Source organism: Oryza glaberrima, chromosome 3 (assembly GCF_000147395.1).
Source record: "Oryza glaberrima chromosome 3, OglaRS2, whole genome shotgun sequence".
NCBI lineage: Eukaryota > Viridiplantae > Streptophyta > Magnoliopsida > Poales > Poaceae > Oryza > Oryza glaberrima.
Genome location: NC_068328.1, coordinates 3,288,917 through 3,306,036, shown reverse-complemented (window position 1 = coordinate 3,306,036; position 17,120 = coordinate 3,288,917). Strand labels below are relative to the sequence as shown.

General features: G+C 47.9%; 3 protein-coding genes and 1 pseudogene across 5 annotated transcripts; 2 read left to right on the top strand and 2 right to left on the bottom strand.

The window, feature by feature from the left end:
* The first annotated feature begins 128 nt into the window (after positions 1-128).
* LOC127767222 (BEL1-like homeodomain protein 7) lies at positions 129-4,028 on the top strand. 2 transcript variants are annotated; one of them, XM_052292487.1, is made up of 6 exons: positions 129-456; positions 901-964; positions 1,395-2,234; positions 2,329-2,711; positions 2,794-2,854; positions 2,952-4,028. In XM_052292487.1, the coding sequence occupies exons 3-6, from the start codon at positions 1,542-1,544 to the stop codon at positions 3,618-3,620; spliced, it is 1,806 nt and encodes a 601-aa protein (XP_052148447.1). In that variant the 5' UTR covers positions 129-456; positions 901-964; positions 1,395-1,541; the 3' UTR covers positions 3,621-4,028. The 2 variants fall into 2 exon arrangements, with proteins under 2 accessions (XP_052148447.1, XP_052148448.1); XM_052292488.1 differs by lacking the exon at positions 129-456 and adding an exon at positions 502-583.
* A 127-nt stretch (positions 4,029-4,155) lies between these two features.
* Positions 4,156-10,058, bottom strand: LOC127767221 (protein CHROMATIN REMODELING 35-like; annotated as a pseudogene).
* A 339-nt stretch (positions 10,059-10,397) lies between these two features.
* On the bottom strand, positions 10,398-12,580 carry LOC127768817 (vegetative cell wall protein gp1-like). Its single transcript, XM_052294472.1, has 3 exons — positions 11,436-12,580; positions 10,915-11,336; positions 10,398-10,507 (listed from the first exon to the last, which is right to left on the bottom strand). The coding sequence occupies exons 1-3, from the start codon at positions 12,578-12,580 to the stop codon at positions 10,398-10,400; spliced, it is 1,677 nt and encodes a 558-aa protein (XP_052150432.1).
* A 252-nt stretch (positions 12,581-12,832) lies between these two features.
* Positions 12,833-16,965, top strand: LOC127768733 (pentatricopeptide repeat-containing protein At5g01110). Of its 2 annotated transcripts, none has more exons than XM_052294368.1 (4): positions 12,833-14,963; positions 15,298-15,574; positions 15,811-16,091; positions 16,326-16,965. In XM_052294368.1, the coding sequence occupies exon 1, from the start codon at positions 12,874-12,876 to the stop codon at positions 14,818-14,820; it is 1,947 nt and encodes a 648-aa protein (XP_052150328.1). In that variant the 5' UTR covers positions 12,833-12,873; the 3' UTR covers positions 14,821-14,963; positions 15,298-15,574; positions 15,811-16,091; positions 16,326-16,965. The 2 variants fall into 2 exon arrangements, with proteins under 2 accessions (XP_052150328.1, XP_052150327.1); XM_052294367.1 differs by having other exon boundaries at positions 15,829-16,091; positions 16,326-16,964.
* Positions 16,966-17,120: the final 155 nt, after the last annotated feature.

Sequence of the window (17,120 nt, the reverse complement as noted above, 5' to 3'; positions counted from 1 at the left end):
CTGCTGCATGTTCGACTGCTACAGCCGATGAAAATTCCAGTGAATCCACGAGTTGAAACCTAAGTGAGAAAATGAGGGAGCGGGGAAAGAGATAGAGAAGAATAATCGAAAGGAAACAGACAAAATGGTGGTGGGGTTTCTTTAGGATTTGTAGGGAGATAGTGTTAGGCAGCGCCTTATTGGTGGCAGCCGTATATTATTGCTCAAGGAAAGAGTGAGGAGTTAGAACAACTCTAGTGTAGCCTACAGAGTGAAACCAAAAGAGAGAAGGAAAAAAAATAACAAAAAGGAGTAGATGCAGTTTTAGTTCTTATTATTCTAATCTTCTCTCTTGTTGCAATTTCTTTTTAGAATCCTTGGGATCATCTCTGTCCCCGTTCTGGGTGGTTTCTGTCATACTCCAGGAACTGTCTTGTTCTAGCTCTTTGCTTGGTCTGAAAGTCGATTTCTGCACAGGTATATAGCCTTATCCTATCAGGTTTAACGTTGTTCTTTGGTTGCATCAGTTTGTCTTTGAGTTTGATCTGAGAAAACCAAAAGGAATTATCTTTTTGGGCTTGATTGGTGTTCATATGAATTCTTGGTATTGTCTTCTGCCTTCTTGCTTGTTGAGCTTTCCGTTTCTTGTTAGCTCCTTTGTGGTTGGTTGGTGTGCCAACTGAAAAGATTGCTTCTTGTTACGTAGATTATTGTTGAGATTGTTTTCTGAATTTCTCAAGCAGCGGTGAGTTTTTGTTGAAATTGAGCTGAATTTCTCTGAGACCAACTATTTCTGGATACATTCGTTTTTGTAGCTTGCTGAGAAATTCAGACTCCTTTTTTTTCCTTTTCATGATTTCACAAGTACTGGTTTGAACTGCTATTTTGTTCGCATTAGATGCTGAATTTATCAAATTGCAGGTACTGCGAAAGCTTTGGGAATAGTATTGCAGAAAGCGCAGCAATCTGAAGCTTACTGTCCAAGGTAGACAGCTGACATAAGCAGTTTAGCACTTGAGCTATGTTGGATTCACTTCCTCGTCTTCCTGACATATTCCAGTTTTTCCTCTTTTCTTTCAAGAATCGGAATTACTTCAGTTGTACTAGGAATTCTGAACTTCGTTTGTAGTTGCTGTCTGAATTTGTGGCTACTGTTTACTACTGGACTCATCGTCACGTCTCTGACAAAACTCAGTACACCATGTTGATGCACGAGATGTTTTTGCTCCTATTAAATCTTCTGTGGTTTTTTCTCTGAAACGTCTGACTCAAGTATGAATGTTAGTAGAAAGCAACAACCTAAAATCAGATTGCAGCAATCCAGCAGTCTGAATTTACTACCTGAAATCATCTCAAAGACGAATTGGTACTACTAGTTTTGAATCCTCACTCGTTTTTTTTGTTCTCTTTTGCAGCCAGTTTGCAGCTGAAGCCAAAGACTGAATCTTTCATCAGGGTTTGATAATATCAAATACCCTTGTGATGACAGAGTTAATCAGTTTGTCTCGTCATCTACGTGATGATTCTTCTTCAGTCTGTCTCTTCTTCTGCTTCTGAAGACGATGGCCACATTCTTCTCCTCTTCCACCAATCAGAGAGACCTCACCGGCGGCGGCGGCGGCGACGGAGGTGACATGTCGTTCCAGCACTACCCACCGCCGTCTAACCCTTACTCGGACTCGTCGGCCGGCGGCCTGATCCCGCTCCCGGCGAGCATCGTGTCGCATAGCCACATTGCGCACGGCGGCGGCGACGAGCCGGCGGCGTTCAGGGAAGCGGCGACGGCGGACGGCGGCGAGATGGGCCTGCAGACGCAGCTGCTCATGGCGCACGGCGCGGCGGCGCGGGGACACCAGGGCGGGCTATCGCTTAGCCTCGGCACGCAGGTGCCGGTGTCTCTCTACCAGTACAGGCCGGCGGGCATGGCGGCCGCCTCGCTGCTCAGCCCGAGCCAGTCGTCGCCGATGGCGGGGAGGAGCGCGCAGAACAGCATCTACGTGCAGAACTCGAGGTTTCTCAGGGCGGCGCGCGAGCTGCTCGACGAGGTTGTCAATGTCCGCGACGCGATCAAGCGGAAGGGTGACAAGAACCAGGGCAAGGATTCCGGCGAGTGCAAGGGCGGTGACGCCGCCGGCGACGACAAGGCCGGCTCGAACCCGCAGGAGCAGGAGAGCAATTCCGCCCCCGAGCTCTCGCCGTCGGAGAGGCAGGATCTCCAGAACAAGGTCACCGCGCTCATGGCCATGCTCGATCAGGTAATGCCTCGATCTCCATGACTCCATGTCACTTCCGAACAAGAAGAACGTGCTCGTCAATGGAGGTTTTGTTGCGTTGTGGCGCGCGCGGCAGGTTGATCGGAGGTACAGGCACTACCACCACCAGATGCAGATCGTGATGTCGTCGTTCGACGCGGTGGCCGGCGGCGGCGCGGCGAGGCCGTACACGGCGCTGGCGCTGCAGACGATCTCCCGCCACTTCCGGTCGCTGCGGGACGCGATCGGCGCGCAGGCGCAGGCGGCGCGGCGGGGCCTCGGCGAGCAGGACGCGTCGGCGCAGGGCGGCGGCGGCCTCTCCCGGCTGCGCTACATCGACCAGCAGCTGCGGCAGCAGCGCGCCATGCAGCAGTTCGGCATGATGCAGCAGCCGCAGCACGCGTGGCGCCCCCAGCGCGGCCTCCCGGAGTCCGCCGTCTCCGTCCTCCGCGCCTGGCTCTTCGAGCACTTCCTCCACCCGTAAGAACCACCTCCGCCGTCATCCATGTCGATCGATCGATCTCAATCTAATCCTCACCAATGGCGCCATGAATATCCATAGGTATCCGAAAGATTCCGAGAAGCTGATGCTTGCGAGGCAGACGGGATTGTCCAGGGGGCAGGTGAGATTGAGCTCCATGAACTCGACGCTCTCATGCAAAGCTGATGGATTCAAATCAAGAAGAGAATTCCATGGTTTTTTTTTCTTTTTTTACGTAGGTATCGAACTGGTTCATCAACGCGCGCGTGCGGCTGTGGAAGCCAATGATCGAGGAGATGTACAAGGAGGAGTTCGGCGCGGAGATGGACTCCAACTCGTCGTCGGAGAACGGCGGCGGCGGCGGCGGCAAGGGCAAGGACGAGGCGATCTCGTCGGAGGACCGCGACGAGTTCCAGAGCCCGTCGAGCGCCGCCGCGGCGAGGCACGCCGGCGTCGCGGGCCAGCTCAACAACCCGTTCAAGTCGGAGGCGATGGGCGGCGCCGCCCTGGACGTCGGCGTCGGCGTCGTCGGCCTGTCCAGCTGCCTCGGCGGCGCCATGGGCACGTACGCCACCGGCCTCAACCTGAACCACCACGTGCACCACCCCGGCGCCGGCGGCACCAGCCTACTGCACGACGCGCTGCACCACCACCACCACGGCGGCGGCGGCGACGCCAGGTTCGTCTCCTACGGCGACATGGCCGACCTCGGCGGCGGCGGCGGCTACGACGGCGGCAGCGTGTCGCTGACGCTGGGCCTGCAGCACTGCAACAACGCCGGCCCCGTCCCGGCCGAGCAGCAGGGCCTGCTCTACGGCAGCGCCGGCGACTTCGACTACATCAACGGCTCCGACGACCGGCAGCGGTTCGGCCCGGCGTCGCAGCTGCTGCACGATTTCGTCGCGTGATCAAAGCACGGCGCGCGATGGATGCATCGTCTGCGGCGGCGGCGGCGGCGCGGCGGCGGGGAATAACGCAAGACGGCGTCAGAAGCCTGGGCCGGCCGGCCGGCGCCGTCGGCGAGGGTATACAGGTATACAAGCAATATACACGTACACTCGTGTGTTGTGTTGGGGGGGTAAGTAAAGTGATCGAAGTAGGGGTGATCAGGGGTGTAATTGTAAAACTGTATATGAGAAGGGGGTGTAGCTTGCTGTAAAGATAGATTGGTATTTTTGCTAGCTTGCAGATTTCTCTACTGATTGATGCATGGATCATTCATATATATATGTGGTGATGTGTTGGGTCAGATTGGACCAGATGTTCAATGGATTACTGTGAATTGCAGCTACAAATGTTTCATGTTTTGTACCAGATGTTATAAAGCAATGCAGATAGGAGGGGGGGGGGGGTGTATGAGTTTTGTAACACTTTTTTTTTACTGTGAAGATGCATGAGACAGATTGAACCAAGCACACACCATGAAAAATTTCAGAAGAAACTCAGAAGCAAATATAAGTGCAATAGTCATTTTAATGGTCATATATCAAACTGGCAGTACTTGAATACAAGAGAATCTCATTATGTCCAGGAACTTATAATGCGAAAGGTCAATCAAAAGCATCTTAATTCTTACACTTGATAACTAGTATATGTAGTGTGCCCCATTTTGCATTAGTATTCAACTTAGCATGCTGCATACCATCTGCCAAACACTTCAAAAGATCACAGAAAACTTGCTCAGGTTGTTTTTAATTCCTCCCCCTAGTTCTTCGTCACATGTTGGTCACTGGTCAGCATTCAATGATGGTATTCACCTACAAAAAAAATGTGAAGGACGGAGATCAGATTATGATCTAATCAGACTTCAGAATCATACTAATCATTGAGATATACCTTTTTAATAGGGCTTTGATATCTTGTTTCAATGCAGGGCTTTCAAGGAACCTGTCCTCGCTATCTGAAACATCCACCGTTGCGAGCTCAAAATCATCACTGCTGCAGAGCTCATTCCACTCGAACCACAGCTTCGACACTCGTTCTTTCTTGAAGGCGGTGTGGTGATCATCCTCCTCAGGCGAATCAGCAGCGACGAGGCGGTAGCAATACACCATTTTAGACTGTCCTGGCCTATAGGCACGGCCAATCGCCTGGCGCATCACTGAAGGGTTCTCATGGACATCCAAGATCACTATACGAGACGCGCCAATGAGGGAGATGCCCTCGCCACATGCCTTGATGGAGCCAAAGAAGACTCTAGCATCTGGTGAGTTGTTGAATCTATGGACTGCTTGCTCACGCTGATCCTGAGTTGAGCCACCAGTAACCCTGAAAATATGTACCTCTGATTTCCATCCTTTCATTCTACTGACCAGCTTTTCCAAGAAAATCAAAGAGCGCACATACTGGCTGAACACGAGTACCTTCTCTCCCGTGGCTTCTGAAAGAGACAACAGATTGTGTACAAACTTGGCCTTCACCCCGTCGTTGATATCAATTCCGGATATGATGGAACCGATCTTCCTATTGGTGAAAATTCCATCATCTGCATCAGCTTTATTGGCATTCTTCAAGCATGGATGAAGAGAAACGGCATTGCATCTCGAGCGTTTCGCAAATTTATTTATTCCATCCAAGCCCTTAATAATATGTTCCTGTTTGCTACTCATATTGAGAAAAACTGTAAAGTCCACAATTCCAGGTAGCTCATCCAAAAGCTTGCCTTGGTAATAGTGAAGCACATCTGCAGTTAGCTCACGAAGATTTTGGATAATCACCGCTCTCATCTTGTCATTTCCATCTTTCTGAAGGTGTTCTTGAACCAAATCAAAGAAGTCCTTATCTGAGATATTCTTTGATCGTGCACTCTTCCCCATCAAGTCCACCTTGCTTAGTATGCAGTTAACAATAGCACGAGATTTGTCCATCTTCAAGAATTTGGATCGGACAAGTTTCAAAATGTTGAAAACCTCCCTCACATGGTTCTGGAACAAGGTTCCTGAGAGGACTATTTACGAGGAGTTCGGATGTTTTCCAGTGAAGTGAGCAAGTCTGTTTCCTCGTTTCTTGGAGTGTGTCCTTCATCTAGAATGACAAGGCTTGGGACCTTCAGTAACTTCTCCTGGCACATGATGGCTTCTGTATCAGAAGTGTGATCAGAAACTATGCATGCAAACTGTTGATAGCCCAACAACAGGATACTTCTGCTCTCCTCCCACAAGTTCAAAACTTTGAGTTGTTCAGACCGTTTGTCAGCTTTGGAGGAGTAGAAGTCATACAAAGGAATATCATCAACTTGCCAATGAAGAAATTCGGTTCTCCATGTTGATAGAATTCCCTTTGGGAGAATAATCAATGGCCTTCCAGCAGGGTATTTGGCTAGGAAGCTGTGGACAAAACTAATTATCAAAAAAGTCTTCCCAGAACCTGGTGCATGTGCCAGAATACAGCCACCAGGGTTGTTCTCATCTGCCAAGTTCTTGACCAGGAAATTGAAACCTTCCACTTGGTGAGGTTTCATATGCTGTGAATGTTGAGGGTGGAGGCATAGAGCATCAGGGACCACTTCGAGAATAGCTCCTGAAGTTTTGTCAATTGCATCTGCATCACTAGAATTTCTGTGTTCTGAGGGACGTGCTCTGTACGATTGCTTCCGCTGACACATGTAACAGATAATGAGAAATATTTTTGAACAAAAAGAAGGAATGTAGAAGGAACATAATGTAGAAGGAGGCTAGGCAAGGAGCTATTTAGTTTAAGAGTAGCAAAATGATTTCCATGTGCATTTCTATAAGAGAATCTGTTTCATCCCTAGGTAAACAGGCCACTAAGAATGTAAGTATGTAACAGCAATATTCCCGAAAAAGTATGTAACAACAATCAGGTGACTACAGCCTACAGGACAGCAGGCAAAATATAACTAGTTTATGTTGTGATGATAAATGGAGCATGTGTGCTACCATGAAGTAATTTTGGAAATGTCATAATTTTAATTCTTTTTCAGTAATTAATTATAGTAAAATAATTTGGACCAGAAATTTCATACCTTTTTCCACTGGTACTCAAAAATATTTACAATACGTTGCTGGATCAGACCACAAACACGACAGACAATGCCCAAATCATCTTTCATCAGGAAATCGTGCTGGCATTCATCCTCTGCTTGTTCACAAGAATTCTCTGATGGGACAATGTTATGATCGCTTCCAACAGTCTGGTGAAGCAAACTAAGTTAGTGAGCCATTCAACAAGAAGAAAGTAATTACAAACCATGAAATAAGCAAAGATTGAGGAGCATTGTTAAAAAGAACTCAGTTGTAAACAAGAGGCAAGTGGTGCTAAACCATACAGAAAGCAAAGGTAGAAGGAGCATGTTAAAAAGAAGGAACTCAGTTCCAGGGTGATGGTAAAGACTAAAGATAAAACATTTACAATTTACATGTTCTGAATGGCAAGGAATTGAGAAGTGAGATAAAACAAACAGAACTTTTTATTGACGGTCAAGCAAAACAGCAGAATGATACTAAATAAAGGCCTGTGCATTAACAATTACTCGTATGAATTTCATACAGTTGGCCTGATCGGCTGCCTTGTTTGCATTTCAGTCAGCCGCTACAGGGAGTTGTATGCACTTGCATGGCTGCGGTAGTTGATTAGGCCAAGTGAGAACAACTTCCTCAGAGTGAGCATGAAAACTGTTATAAAACCTTCCAGAAATAACTATCAGACAATTAAGGGATCTAGGCAGTGAGGTAATTTCTCTCATAGAAACTGTACGTTATATCCTGATCTATCAAAAACCAAACACAGAGACAATCGGAATATAAAGAGAGTCAATAGTCAATGGTGTGCAAATCTTATGCGTATTCCCAAAAAATAAAGAAAAAGCCAATGGTATACCTTTGAACATGCCATTGCAAGGGACATGTCCATCCAAAGTCCTTCCAGCTCATCAACTGGGCTGCTGTTGTCATATTGATCAAAATTTCCATTGGTTGGTGACTGACTGTGCATAACTTCACAAGCTAGTTCATCAGAAGCAACAGAGATGATCTCTTTCTTTAAGTTCCCTTTTATCTGGACATTTTCAGCTTGTGCTTCCTCTTCCCCTATCTCCTCATGACCACTCTGTTGAAATGCAAGAGTGACATCAAATAAATAATTTTCAGCCATTCAATAGTATAAACTTAAATGTTGAAACAACACATTTTGTCATACTAGCATAAGTTTAGACAAACATCATACTTTTAAGGCTGGTATATGCTATACGCTGGTCATGGAAACTAAGGATGATTAGTTTCCACCTCTCTTATAAGTTACTCCCTGTAGTTGAAGATATAAGTTATTCTGGGTATTGTTACGATCTCCGATCCACACACATTTGGCCATTACTTTTTATAGCTCTCTGTTTGCAAAATTTATAGAATATTTCTTTTTGAAGAGGAGAGAGGGATGCCCTCTCCCGTTCTGCTAATAGAAACGATAACAAGCTCATTACAAGCCAAAATGTCATCAGGGGAACGGAAAACAAAAAAAATCTACTGGGAGCCTGCTAACTGGATGCTCCAAACTTGAAGGAGACAGCCACACAAAACTACTAGTTTTCCTTGCACAGCCATTACAATCAGCTTAAGGAACCTGGACAGTTTTGGAGAACGAAAAAAAACAGAGATTTGCTTTTGTGTTTCTTGTAGATCGTCTATAGCTTTTTGAAAGTAATTTTAGTGACATAACTACTGATAAAATTTCATGCAACAACTATTTATTCTCAAAGGTTTCAAACTTTGATTGCCCACACTCCAGGATGACTAATTTTGGATCAGGGTTCAGGGGGTAGTATGAGATTCCGTTTACCCGTAATATGCATAAAACTGCTTAATTCTTGTATACACATTAGTAGAATAAAATTTCAGGAATAATTGAGCACACCTTGTTGTAAATAACATCGTTGATGTCCATACTATCCTTTCCTTTCTTAACTGCTTGTGCTTCAGAACTGATGTTTTCATTATCCAGCATGGAGATTTCCTGTTGTTGGGCATGCTGCTCAGGCAGAACGCTTTCTTCAATATAATTCGCATTTTGCTTGGAATCAGATGATTTTTCATCTACAAAGGATGCAACACTGTCCCCTTCATCAGAATCAACTAAAACAACTGTTGTGTTAGCACCAATATTGTCCACATTAGCAAAAGTATAATCTTCATCATTGTCTGAATCCAAGTCAATTATATTACGACAACTAGAGTTTCTTCCATCTTGCACAAGGCGATTTGTTTCTGATGACTTGAGTGGACTGGCATATGGCAACTGGATAGGTACTTCTTGCAGCTTTTGTAGGATGCTGATAAGTTCAAGCCGCTTCATACTGATTGCCTTGTAATCATTCGTGGAGCTCCCATACTTCAAGTCATCGCATTGTTCAAGCAACTGATGACACAAAATTCTGTTACGACTAAGGATGCTTGACTGGGACTGGACCCGTGAAGAGCTATCGTGACCGCCTTCATGCTTCCGCCTTTTGCAGCTATCAGAATCCATCCTAGAACACAAAGGAAGACTTGTTAGTGTTTTAGAAGGTGCATTGTGCATTTGTGCATGGATGATTGCAATAATAAAATGTTAGTACATTGCAATAACAAAAAAGATAATGTATCATCATGAACAGAACTATCACTGATGCAAATAAAACATGCGGTTGTTCTGAAAATTGAAGAAAAACAAAGCAATACTTCGATCATGGATTTACTACCAACAAAAACCCATCTTTCTGTCTGAATCAAATCCATCTATTCTAATCTGAGCTTGCTCGCAACTCCCAGACAGCCGCTTGCAGTGACCAATACCACAGTCCACAAGGGACCCTAAAAAAAATCGACTTCACGGGAAAAAAAGTTGCAATCAGAACTCGGTTATTCGATGCTTGTTTCACAATCCCCATGTGTAGAGTCTAGACAGTTCAATTGGACCCAACTTGCAATTAGTTTGCCAGGACCATAAACCTTGGGGAAAAAACCCCAAAACCCAAGAAACGCACAAAGCTAGGGATAGAAAGGAAATGCCCAATCTGACCGCAAAAATGCCTAACCAGATAACTGAAACAACAGACGTGCATGCAAATGGGAGAGGGCAAGGAAAAACATGATGAGAGAAAGAAAGAACTTCTATTTAGGAATTAGGGAAAACAAGAACTGAATAACACAGTGAGAAATGCGGAAGAAACTCACCTAGCTTCCTTCTGGGTTGAGTGATCGATCTCTCCTCCTTCTCCCCCTCGGAGGGACAGAGGAATCTGAAGAACCTTGCGAGAATCGCTATGAGGGGGAAGAAATCAATTCACCAAAACTTCATGTGAGCACTGGAAGTTGGAACGCATGATGTGCTGTGCTCTTCGTTATGATTCTTGTGAAACACACCACTGAACTTCCAAAATGTGAAGTAGTACTCCAGGCTCCAGTACATATACACTGAACTTTCTTAGACTGTGCAGCTGGGACCCACGTGAGTGGGCCATGCATGTCATAGAGGAATTGACATGGGTTTTCCCTGACATTTGGGAGGATCCGAACGGTTCACCTTCCAGGGTGCTTTCGAGAGGATATGGCGACCGGCTGGTGGTCCAACTTCGCCGCCTCTCTCTCCGACTCCTCGTCGGCAGGAGACACCGCCGATGCCGGCCGCGCCGGCGAGAGAGCAGGCACTCTCCGGCGGAGTCGCGTGAAAAGCTTCTCGAGCGTCTCGCCGGTTCAGATGGCATAGAAGCAATATGCGGCAAGCAACGCGGCCTCCAAAATCTTCACATTTCTCATTTTTGTGTACGGAAAGCTAAGGTCATGTACAGATGTGTCCTCAAAATCTTCTCACATCTCAAATCTCATTCAATAAGCCAATACATACTTATATACTCACTCTTTTTCACAATGAAAGTCATTATAACATTCCTCACATTTATATTGATATTAATGAATCTAGATAAATGTGAGAAATGCTAGAATGACTTACATTGTGAAACGAAGGTACTACATATGATCCAGTTGTACAACTCAAATAAACATACAACTATAAATCAATTTAGAGAACATGTATAATGCACTGTGACCGTTTATAATCGTCGATCAAATTTAATTGTACGTGAGTCCAACTGTTGGGACGTATGCATAACAATTTTGTTTTCAACTTCATGCGCGTCAAAGTATTGTGTTTGTGGTGGGTCAAGTTCTTGCCTCTTGTGTTCTCGGTCGTCTTGGGCCTCGGCCACCTTACGTTTGTTCGCCATGGCCTCCTGCTGCTGCAGCTCCTGCTGCGCGGCCACCTGTTTCGCCTGCGCCTCCTCCATGGCCTGCTGCCGTAGCCGCTGCTGCGCGTCCACCTGTTTCGCATGCGCCTCCTCCACCTTCCTCCGGTACCACGCACGCCACCTCGGCGTCACGGCCTTGTTCTTGTGCATCGCGACGAACCTCTCCACCAGCATATCCCCGCCGTCCTCGAGGGCCTCCCGCCCGATCTCTCTCGCCCGAGCGATGAAGAAATCCAGGATCACGTCGAAGAATTTCTTGTAGGAGGGGGAGTTGTCCATCACCCCGTGGTAAATTTTGCGCAGGAATTCGGAGTACTTCTCGTCGTACTTGTCGCCGCCGGCGACGAGGCCGCAGTGGGAGCCCGGCGACGAGGTGGCCGCGCACAGCCTGAGGAACTCCAGCTCCACGGCGTGGAACGCCGGGCGGAAGTTGGCGCCGGCGCCGCGGTGGCCGCCGCCGCGGAATGCGAGGTCGAGGCGGTCGTGCGCCAGCGCCGCCGCGTGCTCGTCCGGGAAGGCGCCCACGAGGCGGTGCTTGGTCGGGTTGGACGGGTCGACCACGCATGCCGCCCATTTGCCCGTGCCCTTGTCTCGCTGCACGCCGACGTAGTATCTCTGTGTCGACGGCTGAGCGGTGGCTTGCGCCGGCGGCCGCTGCAGTGGCGTCGCGGCGGCGGGAGGAGTGGAGGTCGCGGCCTGAGAGGATGGCGGTGGCATGGTGCGTGCTGGTGGTGGTGCTCCTTCTCCCCCGGTGTTCGGCAGTGGCGCGTGAGGCTCCGTGGGCTGGATGGGGGCTCCGATTGCACGAGAGCTCGTCGGAGCGGGGTGCCTCGCCATTGCTGCTCTCTGTTGCTGCGACACGTGAGGATTCCCGGTCGGAGTCGGGATGGTCGGAACGCCCGGCGACATTGCCATTGACGGAGCTCCCTGAGCGTTCGACAATGGCGCGTGGGGCCTCACGGTGGACAGTACTGCTGTATGAGAGCTCCTCGGAACCATGGCCTGCGCCATTGCAGCTCGCGCTCTCCGCATCCGCTTGTGTTGCAACGGTGCGGCCGGGATGCCGGTCACAGCTATGTGGGAGCTCTGACCTGCCGGCACCATCCCAGCCGGCGAAGCTCCCTGCATTGGTGGCGCCGCCCAGGGAGCCCTGATAGCGCCTCTCATCGACGGAGCGTTCTGCACGGGCAGTGATGGCGAAGGACCCCTAGCGGTGGTAGCGGCAGCGCCGGAAGCTCCAAAGCTCGCCGGCCGCGGCACGCCGGTCATCGGTGTCGCGTTCTGCCTCTGCATTGTCGGAGAAGGCGAGGGAGCCCTTGCGGCCGTACCACGAGCAACGGGAGCCCCAAGGTTCACCGGCCGCGGCCCGCCGATCATCTGTGGCGCGTTCTGCGTGGAAGGGGAAGGAGATGAAACCCTCGCGGCCGCGGCGCCAAAGCTCGCCGGGCGCGGCACGGCGGTCATCTGTGGCGCGTTCTGCACAGGCGGGGAAGGCGTCGCGGCCGTAGCAGCGCCAAGGCTCGCCGGCCGCGCCGCGCCGGTCATCGGCGGCGCGTTGTGCGCTTGGGAGGAAAGCGGTGGAGGCTTCGCGGCCGTCGGAGCACCGGCGCCGGGAGCAGAGAGCGCCGCCATGTTCGCCTCCGTGATCGTGGTGAAGTGGAAGGAAGGATACGTGTTGTGTCACGAAACGTCGAGGCCGTGTTGGCGACTTAAACCGAAGCCATGTCGAAACCGAGTTGATCTCGCTATGCTCCGAGTAGGATTCCAGCTTGGCACACGGAAGCCGCGAACGAAAGCGTATTTTGTGATTACGTTTAGGGTGGCTCTATTTTGATTTCTACGGAATACGTATTCCTTGTTTGAACACGGCTTTAGTTAGTAACACTCACCAATTGGGACGAACACCTCGACTCCTCGAGTCACCAATGGCGATTCCCCGTCGCCTCGCCGCCGCCGCGGCCGCCGAAACCACCAAACGCTCGGCGGCAGGTCTCGCCGCCGCCCTCGGTGGAAGCGGAGGGAAGCCCGCAACAGCCGACCTGGCCGCTGCCGCGACGGCCGCGGCGGCCGCCGGTCGCGCCTCCGAATGCCAGTCCCTCCTCCTCCGCATGTCGCGCCGCCACGGCGCCTGCCGTCGCGAGATCGTCTCCTCCCTCCTCGGCTCCTCCCCCACCCCGCAGCCGCGGGTGTTTGACCTCCTAATCCGCACCTACACCCAGTCCCGCAAGCCCCGCGAGGCCTTCGAGGCATTCCGCCTCATCCTCGACCACCGCGTCCCCATCCCCGCCGCCGCCTCCAACGCCCTGCTCGCCGCCCTCTCCCGCGCCGGATGGCCCCATCTCGCCGCGGACGCCTACCGCCTTGTCTTCTCCTCCAACTCCGAGGTAAACACGTACACGCTTAACATAATGGTCCACAACTACTGCAAAGCCCTGGAGTTCGACAAGGTTGACGCTGTCATCTCCGAGATGGAGAAGAGATGTGTCTTTCCTGATGTGGTTACACATAATGTGATGGTTGATGCTAGATTTCGCGCTGGGGACGCGGAGGCAGCAATGGCGTTGGTTGACTCAATGGTTAGTAAAGGGCTAAAGCCTGGGATTGTGACGTATAATTCGGTTCTGAAAGGGTTATGTAGGAGTGGGATGTGGGATAAAGCACGGGAAGTGTTCAAAGAAATGGATGATTTTGGTGTTGCGCCTGATGTTCGGAGTTTTACCATTTTGATTGGGGGATTTTGTAGAGTTGGGGAGATTGAGGAGGCGTTGAAGATTTACAAGGAGATGCAGCACCGTGGTATTAAACCAGATTTGGTGAGCTTTAGTTGCTTAATTGGATTGTTTGCAAGGAGGGGGAAGATGGACCATGCGATGGCGTACTTGAGGGAGATGAGGTGCTTTGGATTGGTACCCGATGGTGTGATTTACACAATGGTAATAGGCGGATTTTGTAGGGCTGGGTTAATGTCAGATGCTCTGAGAGTTAGGGATGAGATGGTTGGCTGTGGATGTTTGCCAGATGTGGTAACTTACAATACTTTGTTGAATGGGCTCTGTAAAGAGCGCAGGTTGTTAGATGCAGAAGGGCTTTTGAATGAGATGAGGGAGAGAGGGGTTCCACCAGATTTATGTACCTTCACAACTTTGATTCACGGGTATTGCATAGAGGGTAAACTAGACAAGGCGCTGCAACTGTTTGACACAATGTTGAACCAGCGTTTGAGGCCAGACATAGTAACATATAATACTTTGATCGACGGAATGTGCAGACAAGGTGATCTTGACAAAGCCAATGATCTATGGGATGATATGCATTCTCGTGAAATCTTCCCCAATCATGTTACGTACAGTATCCTAATCGACAGTCACTGTGAGAAGGGACAAGTGGAAGATGCATTTGGTTTTTTGGATGAAATGATAAATAAGGGCATTTTGCCAAACATCATGACATATAATTCCATCATTAAGGGCTATTGCCGGTCTGGAAATGTTTCAAAGGGGCAGAAGTTCTTGCAAAACATGATGGTCAACAAGGTGTCACCTGATTTAATTACTTACAACACCCTAATCCATGGTTATATCAAAGAAGATAAGATGCACGATGCTTTTAAGTTGCTTAACATGATGGAGAAGGAAAAGGTTCAACCAGATGTTGTCACATATAATATGCTCATAAATGGGTTTTCTGTACATGGTAATGTGCAAGAAGCTGGTTGGATTTTTGAGAAAATGTGTGCTAAAGGAATTGAACCAGATAGATATACATACATGTCTATGATAAATGGTCATGTCACAGCTGGCAACTCGAAGGAGGCATTCCAGCTTCATGATGAGATGCTTCAAAGAGGGTTTGCTCCTGACGATAAATTCTGAGGGTCCTCATTTTCTTCTTTATTGGATTCCGTAGAGCCATTGGATAATTTAGGAAAGAGAAACGCAGGGCTGCAGGCACTGTGCAGTTTGTGAATATTCAGAATTCTGCTGAAAGTCTGAAACAAATGCCTATGGATTTGAAGGTGAGAAATTTTAATATTCTGCAGTTGGCACTATAACATCTTCTAGTCTCTTCATGCCACTCTTCTACTTATTGACCTAGTGGAACCAACCATGATAAATGATACCAAGTTACTATTTTGAGTATGACTTGGTAAGATGTAATGCTATCCATTTTCTGACCAGCAAGAAGCTAAACATCTACTGAGTATTATTTTTCTCTTGACAACAGTGGTGCTTGGTTGAGTTACTTTTTTCCTTTTCTTTTTTTTTTTGCATTCCATCCCTCAATAATTTTGTTTGAGATTTGGTACCATCACACTGAGGCTGTGTTTTGTTCCATGCTAAAATTGGAAGTTTGAAGAAATTGGAGCGATGTGATGGAAAAGTTGGAAGTTTGTGTGTGTAGAAAAGTTCGATGTGACGGAAAAGTTGGAAGTTTGAAGAAAAAAGTTGGAATCTAAACAGGGCGTGACTGTAATTTCCATAGGCTGCTGGTTAATTTTGTGGAAGTCTCTCCCATCAGGTAACATGTTCCATATACTTCTTCGCCAAGACCCAGGAATTTGCTATCCGGGGTTGTGCTTTTGTTTTCGGGGCACTGGAGAAATCAAGTACACCTTTAAATTTTCAGGTACTCTTCAAACCAAACTCGTCTCTCTCTCTCTCTCTCACACACACACACACAAAAAAAAAAAAAAAAAACTGTGCTTCCTCCCTTCTATGTTTTGTCAAGACATTGTGTAGTGGTAGTACATTGTGTAGTCCCACAGTGATCTGAACCACCGTTTGAGATCAGGAAAAGGATTCAATTTGGCAATGACTGTACAGTTTATTCTCACTTGTATTAATTACTTATCTTCACTTCAGTTGTTTGTTCCTGTTCAGGGAACCAGAAGTTTGGAAGATCACTGGAAAATCCTAGTTGGTGAGAGATATTAGTACACAAAGCATCGTGATGTCTGAGATATCTACATATAACATACAGATTCCATAATGATCTGCGAGGTTGCTATTACTGGATCTTCCTTACGTCAAAGATGTTTCTTTAGTCATGCCATGATACAGACAGACGAGTACTGCTTGCTAAGGAGTCACGATCAACAGAACGTGATTGATCAGAAGGAAACGGCAAGTGAGTTCAGGAAAAGGTAACATTCAAAACAATTATAAAAAAAATGTCATATTGAAAACAACTCTGCACAAATCAGGGCAACCAAAACTTCTGTACAAAAAGAACAAATGAATTGGCTGTGGAGGGTTAAAAGGGCTCCTTAAGAATAACCTCTAGAAGAACAGGAAAAGAACAGAAAAGAAAGAAAAAAAATGAATATTGTACATGTACATGTTTCAAAGCTCTCATGGTGTTTGGCATCTTCTTCCAGGATTGTTAGGATCATTGGTGCATCCAGATGCACCTGGCTTTGCTGAAGTTAAGAACACCGTGCTTCCCTGTCGTGGCTGCGATCTCGCTCCCAGCAATCTGGATGCATGACTGATGGTGATTGTGGTGCTGAAGATCAGCATGAAAATGAGAGCTAGAGGCAGAACTTGCTGTCTTCTGATCGGCATAGTTGAGCAGCTGACCTCCTGGTATGTTCTGAATTCTTGTGGAAGGCGAGTTACGAAGGCTGAAAAACTGGGGTGAATATAAAGACTGTGTCAACACGTATATGTTCATATGTTGTATAAATTTATAATGCTCTTGAGCGCGTTTGGTTCCTTGTGTGTCCAGCTTCGATGTGCCTACCCGAGGGCTCGACGCGTAGTCGCGGTCAGCTACGACTTGCAAAACCATTCATCACGTGGTTGTCATGTAATTGTAAACCTTGACCTTCGCATAAGAGAGCTTGACCTTTGGCATAAGAGAGTCTTCGTGTAGAATTCATACGAAATCCCTTTCACAGTTTCAACATTCCAGAGTTTTAAGTGCATGATCATTCAATACTATTCCGTGCTCTCCAAGGCTCAGTAAGGAATGCTAAATCTCTCGTTTTCTTCATGTTAAAGAGGATGCAGCTTGAATGGTCGAATTCACAATTGACGGCTCCACCCCAAAAAAGTTCAGGATGACTCGAAGTCGAATCCGCGTAATACGCTGGCGAAAATTGAATGGGCCAAATGTAGCCCATATCCATTTTATTCATGGGCCTTTGAACAATTGAGCTCGAAAGCCCAGC

Bases quoted from the DNA above. Each gene is read 5' to 3' on its own strand.
- LOC127768817 (XM_052294472.1), bottom strand. From the start codon at position 12,580: ATGGCGGCGCTCTCTGCTCCCGGCGCCGGTGCTCCGACGGCCGCGAAG. The intron at 11,337-11,435 runs GCACGACCGCCT...GGAGTTCCTCAG, and splicing joins GAGCACGCGGCGGCGCTGGC to GCTGTGCGCGGCCACCTCGT. The intron at 10,508-10,914 runs GTAAGGTGGCCG...AGATGTGAGAAG, and splicing joins GGAGGCCATGGCGAACAAAC to ATTTTGAGGACACATCTGTA.
- LOC127768733 (XM_052294368.1), top strand. From the start codon at position 12,874: ATGGCGATTCCCCGTCGCCTCGCCGCCGCCGCGGCCGCCGAAACCACC.
- LOC127767222 (XM_052292487.1), top strand. From the start codon at position 1,542: ATGGCCACATTCTTCTCCTCTTCCACCAATCAGAGAGACCTCACCGGC. The intron at 2,712-2,793 runs GTAAGAACCACC...GAATATCCATAG, and splicing joins TTCGAGCACTTCCTCCACCC to GTATCCGAAAGATTCCGAGA. The intron at 2,855-2,951 runs GTGAGATTGAGC...TTTTTTACGTAG, and splicing joins CGGGATTGTCCAGGGGGCAG to GTATCGAACTGGTTCATCAA.